Source organism: Epinephelus moara, chromosome 16 (assembly GCF_006386435.1).
Source record: "Epinephelus moara isolate mb chromosome 16, YSFRI_EMoa_1.0, whole genome shotgun sequence".
Lineage (NCBI taxonomy): Eukaryota > Metazoa > Chordata > Actinopteri > Perciformes > Serranidae > Epinephelus > Epinephelus moara.
The window spans coordinates 3,574,072-3,583,677 of NC_065521.1; the positions used below are offsets into that span (position 1 = coordinate 3,574,072).

General features: G+C 40.2%; 2 protein-coding genes across 4 annotated transcripts in view; both read right to left on the reverse strand.

Annotated features, from left to right (window-relative positions):
- Nucleotides 1-9,606, reverse strand: part of ccdc22 (coiled-coil domain containing 22) — a 91,686-nt gene that overhangs the window by 69,036 nt on the left and 13,044 nt on the right. The gene's annotated exons all lie outside the window — the stretch shown is intronic.
- Nucleotides 8,049-9,548, reverse strand: LOC126402587 (E3 SUMO-protein ligase ZBED1-like). Its single transcript, XM_050064723.1, has 4 exons — nt 9,319-9,548; nt 9,076-9,219; nt 8,916-8,984; nt 8,049-8,811 (listed from the first exon to the last, which is right to left on the reverse strand). Exons 1-4 carry the CDS (start codon nt 9,520-9,522, stop codon nt 8,449-8,451), a joined length of 780 nt encoding a protein of 259 aa, XP_049920680.1. The 5' UTR covers nt 9,523-9,548; the 3' UTR covers nt 8,049-8,448.

Consider the following 9,606-nt stretch of genomic DNA (forward strand, 5'->3'; position numbering starts at 1 on the left):
ACTATTGTTTAAATTTCTTATATTTTCACATATCTTTCCTCTCTTGCAAGGAGCACCTGTAACATAAATAATTTCCCCTCGGGGATCAATAAAGTATTTCTGATTCTGATTCTGATTTGTGGAGCCCCTACCGTCACATAGGTTTACATTACCAAAGGTTTATGACAAACTCTCTTGCCGAAAACCAACTCCCGTGTGCGCACGGCGAGAGAGGAGAGGGAGAGACGCTGTGCTGCTGCCAGAGGAGACAATGAATGAGTTCCCTCTGAGCGGTAAGTCGCTAAAAGAGTCGGAGAAGTCTGGGGCTGTTCATAAAACATTAACTCACTCACTCACAAGTTCTCCAGCAACACATGTTGCACGTGCTACGCTAATCACGGACGTGAACCAGCTCCTCTTGCTCCGCTGTCTCTGTGCTCGCAGCCATTTTCACACTGAGGCAGGTGCGATGACATCATCGACGATAGGACGGTAGAGCGCAAATCTCTACCTTGGGCCAAATTTATATCATTTCTACCGTCTACCGCATATACCGTGCAGCCCTAATACACGGGTTACGATACGATTCAGAAACAATATATTTTTAATACAGAACAATTCGATACAGTGTAGGAACGATACGATTCGATATGATATGATTCTACGGTTAACATTTGTTGATGTAGACATTAATCATAAATTATAAAATAAAGAAGCCAATTCTATAAAAGTAACATTCTTACAGTATTTTCAAATTTGTAAAAGACCACATCCCCAAGCATTGTTGCTGTATAGCACTGGCAAAAATAAAATAAAAAGACGAACAACAACAAAATCACATGTCAAATGTATTCATTTTTTAGACATGGTCCAAAAAAAGACTTGCTGAATGAACATCATTTTGTTGGATGGGATCAATATAAAAATGAGAAGAAGTTTTAAACTTTAAGTGAAGTGAACTTTGAGTAAAATTTAAGTGTTTTAAACCTACTTGTTGTGTTGTTTTTATTGTATTGTCTGTGTTTTTGTATGTATCTTATATGGACTTGAGTCTGGAATAAAGTTTATCATAATGCTGTACAACATAAACATAAAGCAGAATAAAATAATCACATGCAATGCAGGGGCAGAATCTGACATCTCCTGTTATTAGTTGATATCATGGACTGTGATGACTAGCAGCTTATCACTGACAGCATGTCAGACTATTTCTCAGTGTTTGCTACACTCTGTGTTTGTCATTTATAAAAAGATAAATCACTTTTCTATAATACATCAATGATATTTCAATGGAATAAATTACTTATCGACTTATTCATACTTCAAAAACAGCATCAATAAGTGATTAACATGGGGGGGATCAAAATAAAATAAATAAATAAAATAAAAATCAACCAGCCACCCTCCTCCCCTGACAAGTAAAGACCAGTACCTTCATAAGTAAAGAACAGTCCCTAAAGTGCGGTGAGGTTTGTGGAAATGTGAACGGCTCGTTTCCCCTCTGACACGTCACATACCTGTGTGCTGCCACGGCTCGGCTGTTCAGGTATTCCTGGGCAGTCATGACACCGACGAAGACTTCTTGGACCTGGAGCCGGGCTTCTCGGTCGCCGGTAAGCCGTCATCTTGCGCCGCGGAGCACTATGGCCGCCGTATTTGACAGGAATACGTATTTCTGTCTGTGTCTGTGACCCCCCCCCGTTCAACCCACAACCGGCAGGATTCGCCTTTTGTTTCTGCTGCGGCTTGGCTGCTCCCTGGTTTATCCAACCAGCATTAGCTTCTGTTCCTCATCTCCACCGGTCAAGCTGGCGCTGATGTTTACATCCATTATCACTGTTAGTAATGCCTGCTACGGAGCGCTGGCTCTCGCGTTGTTTTAGAGATGCAAACTGTTAAAGCCAGTCAACCGATTGCTAGTCTCGCGATACCCGATCCATGACTCTACAATCGATTCATCTAAGGATTCATGGCTGATTCGTATCGATTGAGGAGGCTGCTACCGACGCAGCCATATCTCTCGCTTATCAAACCGGATATCCGGTCATATCGGTTAATCATTCCCAACCCTAGTATTTTACATTTCAAGTTGTAAAAAGTAAAATGTTTTGTTAAAAAAACTATTTTGTTGCATAATGAGAATTGAGAAAATAAAGCAATTTATGTTCTTAATTTGTTTTTTTCTTCCTCAAAAAGTATCGATAAGAGTACCGTTAAAATATCGGATCGATAAGCAGTACCGATAAGAGTAGTAGTACTGTTAAAATCTTAACGATACCCATCCCTAGACATTTGTGAGAAATATCTCAGTCACTCGTTTTTCTCACAACGCTAGCTAAACTTTACTATAGCTAGTTGTTTTTCTTTTACACCCTGGGTCAGGGCCATGGTCAGGGCTCGTGCTTAAGGGCCTCCTGTCATTTTTGGGCCGAAAAAGAGTTGAAAAATGGACAAAGCGCATAAAGTGGCCACAACATGTTTTCTGTTCGAGTTTTTTAGCTTGTTAGCATTTGAGCGCGTGTGAGCTTGTGCACACATGCTTTGGCTCGCTCTAAACAGCGTGTATATCTGCAAACTAGTCGCTTTGTTTTGAATGCGAATGCGTAACGTTAATGTGTGTGACGTAACGGTATGTACGGGAGAAAGCGGGTGTGCCGTGTGTGTGAGTGCTGGCGACCAGAGCAGTGAAGACGTGAAGTTTTAGTGTAGCTGTGAAGTTGGTAGAACAGTGAATGTACAGCTGGACTGTTTTCTGTGGTGCATTATGTCTCATCTTGATGAAGACACATGCCCTTACAAAGCCAACTTGTAAGCTAGTATGCACTGCATTTTATAGTTGAAATGGTAACAAGAAGCAAGATAAAATCTTAATGTATAAAGTAAGTGCATGTGCTTTTTCTGCCTCAGTAATATATTAAATCATCAGTAGGATCTTTTCCTTGATATTTTGTCTTCATTGGTCAGTCATGGAAATTTTATTTCACCCTTTTACAATTATTGAACTTAGAATCTATTTAATTAGATTAAATATTGCTGCGCGATATGACCAAAACCTCTTGTCCCCACATAGGTAATTTAATATCCAGTAACGATACATGTCACGATATTGCACATTTCCTGTAAATTCGATGGATAAATAGTTGTAAATAGGTCTGTATACTCCCAGCATGCATGTGCACACAGGAGCAGCCGAGCTACAGGAGAGTGCGTGATCAGAAATTACAGCAAAATGCAACGTGCACTCACACACAGAGCTGAAATAGTCTCTCCTGCATTTTTCTGTCATTTATGGTCACTTTAGTTTCTTGTCTCCTCTCTTCTGCGCTCTGTTTCATCGCAGGTTGGGCTCAGCCCCTCCACACACAGAGCGGAGGAGAGACAAGACACTGGTGGAGAATTGAGAAAATTGATTCAAGTTATATTACTTCTAAGTGCAATAAAAGCTTTTGTCACTAAAAAGCCAATACGAGGAATTTATTTACGCAAAACATGGAGAGATTCCAAATGATGAAAAATATTGTATTGACTGTGACTTGCAGCACAACGAAATAAACAATACAGCATAATATGGAAGACATTTTTCTATCATCACATGATATATATTGTCACATCACATAGCCCTAGGTCGTCTACATTAAGGTCAAGTAATAATCTTCATATTTCAATGTATGTAATTTTAATTATTGTAATACTTAGCCTATTCAATGCATTAGACATATTACTTACATTGTATTAGTTTTTTTTTTTTAAACAATTTCTTTTTACCAGAAATACATCGCAAAACAAAGCAGTGTCCCCATGCTCTGAGGTGTATGCACCTTCTCAACAATACATGGTAAGTTAATATTTATCATACTGTTTATGTGTTATCTAGTTGGCATGCAGCATGGCAGGAGTGTATCCACTAAAGATGCACGGAAGGGCTCTGGCGTCACTCGAATCCCCATGTCAACATTAATCATCCATCCGCCATCCACCTGAATTAATTATTTTACAGGGATGCACCGATACCATTATTTAAAACTGACCATTTTGATTTGTGTACTTGCCAATACCGAGTACCAATATTTCTACCACAAAAATATTTTTTATGCTAAAAATGCAATGAATTTGCAAGACAGGTTTTATTTTCTTCTCTGCTTTTAACAATAAATGATACTTAAATACAAATAAATATAAATAAAAATGAGTATGAAATAACTAACAGACATTTCAAACAAAAAAGAAACATGAGTGTCTCTCCTCTTCCACTGCACCTTACATGTCATTGTATGTCCATCTCTCTGTCTCTTTCTGCCTGCTTGTGTGTGTCTGCTCCTCTCGCTCTGTTTAGAGACCGACAGGCACAGGGTGTTTTATTTTGAAAATTGACCGGATGCACTATGCTTGCCCGAGTCGATCTGCTCTGTGTAGCTTGACACAGTTTCTGTCATGTAGTTTTAGCAGAGTTACATCATTTATAGTAGATTACAGTGTGTTTTCTAGTCAGATTCGGTCAGATCAAGTCGCGGCTCACAGACCTCCGTGCGGATTTTGTATTTGAGGAAATGTAGTATATGTATTTTTATCATTTGCTAATACTTTTGTTTTTTTTCTTTTTCTTTCAGTGACGCGTATGTGGCAGTGCAAACATTGTGTCGCCAGAGAGAGTAGTAGGTACAAATTACTTAAACATTATAACCTACATCATCATTATGGATTAGGCCAACATTATCTGTGCATATATGTAAATTGTCCATGCACATTAAAGACGTGGAGTGGACTCAATACCCATGTCTATAAAGCTCATTCATCTCAGGCAACACAGACAACTTCTAGTTCAGTAACTTTTAAATGCGACTTGTGTGAATGCAGTGACCTCTCCACAGAGAGAGATTTTTTTGTTCATATTGGAACACATCTGCGAAGTAATGAGACAGTTAGTTGTGTGTTTTTAGGTTGCCCTTTCAAGACAAATATTTACAGTACAGTTTATACACACAAAAAGAGGAAGCATCATCCACACACACTGAAAGATCTAAAAGCCAGTGTAGTTACATTTGTGGACCCATTGCAAGAGTCGGATACCTCTGACAGGGTTCCTATAGCTTAAGGCAAGTTAAATTTAAGACTTTTTAAGACTTTTTTAATGTCACTTGAAATGAAATTTAAGACCAACGACACAATCAACACAAATGAAAAAACTCCCTCATTTGATTTGTGTGATTTAGGGCTGTCAAAAAAAATTCGAAGTTCGAAATATATTCATTCATTCATTCATTCATTCATCTTCTAACCGCTTCATCCTCTTGAGGGTCGCGGGGGGGCTGGAGCCTATCCCAGCTGACATCGGGCGAGAGGCAGGGTACACCCTGGATAGGTCGCCAGACTATCGCAGGGCTGACACATAGAGACAAACAACCATTTACGCTCACATTCACACCTATGGACAATTTAGAGTTACCAATTAACCTAGTCCCCAATCTGCATGTCTTTGGACTGTGGGAGGAAGCCGGAGTGCCCGGAGAGAACCCACGCTGACACGGGGAGAACATGCAAACTCCACACAGAAGGGCTCCCACGCCCGGGATCGAACCGGCAACCCTCTTGCTGTGAGGTGAGAGTGCTAACCACCACACTACTGTGCCGCCTCGAAATATATTAGAATATATTTTTTATAAGTTCAAACCTAAATTTGATAATTTGAATATCATTACTAATTAATTAATACTATCAATAATGTTGTATATCACGGCGAATCCCGTTCGGGCGGAGATGGCTCGCGCACAAGCCGGGCCAGAGAGGGACGCAGTGAGGGAGGGAGAGGCGCCGACGGAGGAGCCCGCTGCGCCAACACCACCCACTGCACTGTCCGCGATGTGTGACCTGTTCGGGGAGACATACAGGGAGAGTGTTGCACCTGCTGCCTCCCTGCCTACCCTTTTTGAATTAGAGATGAAACATTACCAGAATGAGACACCACTACGAGCCGACCAGGATCCACTCTTGTGGTGCACGCACTGAAGTATCCAAACATTGCTCAGATAGTGAGGCAGAAGTTGGTCATACCTGCCACTTCAGTGAGGTCAGAATGTGTCAGAGTGTCACGTTCATATTGTGTCAACAATAAGCATCTTATTTTTTGTGTTTTTTTGTAAAAAAAAGATAAATAAAAAAATAAAAACAATAATTAATTTGAAAATATTCTAAATCAATTTCATGGTGCTTTTGACAGCCCTAGTGTGATTGGTGTTTCGTCACGGTGTTCAGACACCACAGTACCTCTACTTTTAGCGTAGGCATGCACCCGAACATTGTCCGGAGATTTGGTGCTGCTGTCCCGGTTGTTGATATCGGAGATGGGGGTGGAGGCACGGTAGAGACGAGAGCAGAACCGTGAAATACCTGCCGTTTGTTGACAGCTTGATTTTGAGGCTTTGTGTTTCGCACTGTGCATGTGGGACTCCACTGCCTTGATTCCCATCATGACGATTTTGAAACATTTCTTGCACAAAATACACCGTGCCTCGTATAAATTGCCTGGTACCGGTTTCAGCCATCCAGAAAAATCTTTGTTGGACAGCCAATTTTCATTAAATTTAAACTTTCCCATGTGGTCCGACTGCTACATGACTGACGTGCATCTGCTCGAGAGTCACGGCCGCAAACACATCACTGTTTTGTTGGTTCTGCTCTCGTGATTGCGTGACGTTACTGCTATTCAGCAAATTATTTAAAAAAAATAAATGTTACCTATTATTTTTAGATTTGAGACTAATTACAATCATAAAATCCTACTTACCATGTGTTAACATTTTTAAGACTTTTGAAAGACTGATTTAAGACATTTTAATGCCAATTAAGGCCTTATTTTTAGATTAATGAATTCAATGCCTTTTAAGACTTTTTAAGGATCCGCGGGAACCCTGTCTGATAATGTGAGGGCTGGCTGTTCTGCTGATGTATCATATGGTGAGGTTGAAACTGAGTCAGTGACAGAAAGTGATGACGGTGCTGTTGAAAATCTGCCAGAACTAATTGAGCAAAAATTAGCAGTAATATTGTTGAAATTGGAACATATATTTTATATTCCAGCGAAAGGAGTAGATGAGTTATTGGAGGAGTTCAGCTAGTGCACCTGTCATAAAATGCAAAGTTACAGAAATTTTCAAAAGCCATAACCTCCATATTGGTCAGGCTGTTATTGAAGAACTTGCCAATTCTATATGTTTCTAATCCTGTGGTCCTCTTGCCACTTCTTATAAAAGAAAACAATACTTCAAGCAAAATTTGGGGGTTGTAGAGCCTATTGAATATATTTTATCTGTAGACCAAAGGAGGTCATTTCAGTATATCCCTTTATTACAGTCATTGCAGGAAATACTGAGTCACAATAAATTACTGGATAGAGTGATTGAAGAACTCATAGCTCAAGAAAATAGAGATGATTTGCATGGTGATCAGCGGGTTTACAGGTCTTTTCGAGATGGTGAGCATTATAAAACAAATAGCTTTCTAGCTGTTGAATTGAGAATTTCCATAAATCTTTACATTGACAATTTTGAGGTTTGTAACCCTATTGGGACCTCACGCAAAAAACGTAAGCTTTGTGGTGTATATTGGGTCTTGGACAATTTACCTCCTGGCTCTCATTCTGCTCTCTCATCCATTTATTTGTCAGTTCTTTGTAAAAGTGAAGAATTGAGGAGATTTGGGTTTGAAAAAGTTTTAGATCCACTTTTGAAAGATCTTGTCATTTTGGAGCAACGTGGTGTGTTCATCAGTCAGTTGAATGAGTGTATCCAGAGGCGNTGGACCATGTGTTTCTTGGGATTTAAATGGCACTAGTTTTATAAAGGAGACTAGACTTTTGCCTTGTTAGATGCTGATGCATTTTATATGGTGGTTGGTGGTTGTTTGTGTCTGTAGGTAGTTGTGTGCATGTGCGAGTAGGTGTGTGTGTGTGCGTGTGCGAGTAGGTGTGTGTGTGTGTGCGTGCGTGCGTGCGTGTCTGAGTCTGTGAGCAGGTTGTTGTGTGCGTGTGTGCTAAATGCATGCAGCCTAAATGCACTACCACCATTAAATAGGGTTGGGTATCGTTTAGGTTTTATCCGATACCGGTGCCAAACCGGTACTTTTGAAACGGTGCCGGTGCTTAAACGGTGTCCGAACCGGTGCTTAAAGAATGGAAAACATACAAACTTTGTCCAAAAACGGTGCCTTTTTATTAAGGCATTTTGTGACACACAAGTTGAACAGAATATTAATTTAAAATCCTTAAATAATATAAATACAACAGACTAAGAAATTAACCGATATAAAAATTCACAACAAACTGTTAGAATTATCATAATAAAAACAGCAGCATATCAAAACCAGCAGCAATACAGAATACAGAGAACATGCAACATGCAAAAAAAAAAAAAAAAAAAAATCACAATCACCTTTCAATTTTTTCGTGTTTAAAAAACACCTAACAACTTTAAATTTTCAGCAGTTTTTTTGCAAAAAGATGACCATGTTAGCCTTTTCTGGTGATATGCGGCATCGCTCTTGGCTGATGGTATGCCCAGCACAAGAGAAAACCCTTTCGGAAGGCGTTGATGAGGCTGGGACACAGAAGTACATATCTGATAGGGCAGATAAATTGGGGAGAGTATCCCTCTTACCCCACCACCAGGCCACAGGGTCTTGTCCAGAAGGAATTGCAGGCAGACCTTTGTAAATGTCCAGCTCCTTCTGCACCTGCTCTGTGATGGAGGGGCCACTGGCTGTTTGAGAAGCTGCCTGGAGAAGCTCTCTGTCCTCATCCTCAAACAGCTTTTCCAAGGCCGACTTCTGGACCTTTCTTGGCTGGAAAACAAAAAAGAAGTGTAAGGTTTGTAAAAAAAGAAAAAAAAGTGATCAATTTTAGAATATAGTACATGGTTCTTCTGATTGAAAATTTCTGAACTTACACGTTTTTCTGGCTTGTCCATCTGATCGACATCAACCTCACAGTCTGCCTGAGGGCACTCTATAGGAGGCTGTGGACACAGATAGTAAAAGAGCATTCTTTCAACACAGAAACTACAACATGATGCAAAAGAACAAAGATGTACACATGCAGTGAAATACCTGTGCAACTGCTGCTGTGGCATTTGCCACTGCTGCCTTCTCCAACCTGTCCCAGACGTCAGCAGCCTCACCCTCATCTAGCCTGCCTTTAAAACGTGGGTCCATCAGTGTGGCCTCCTTCAGAAACTTCTGAAGGTTTTCATCCTGTAAGGAAAACAAGATATAATATAATACCTGATATTGAAAATGCTGTGGTTCCCCTCCTTTTTATGAGGATAGATATTGTCTGCAAATGGAAAATACCTGGTATCTGTTCTGCAGATTACCCCAGACCTTCTGTTTTATTGAGGAGGTGAAACCAGTGTCTTCATCACATTGCCTGAAGTGTGCCTCCAGCTTGGTCAGGATGGGGATGATTTGGCTGCATGTGGGAGACTTCTCACTTGACACACACAGGGTTGATGTGTACAGGACTTGCATGCACTTGATAAACTCCTCTGCCTTCATTAAATCTGCCTGTGTGAACCTTTCTAGCCTGTGGAAAATGATTAACAATGTTAAGCATAAATGATAAACTGACATTGTAATTTA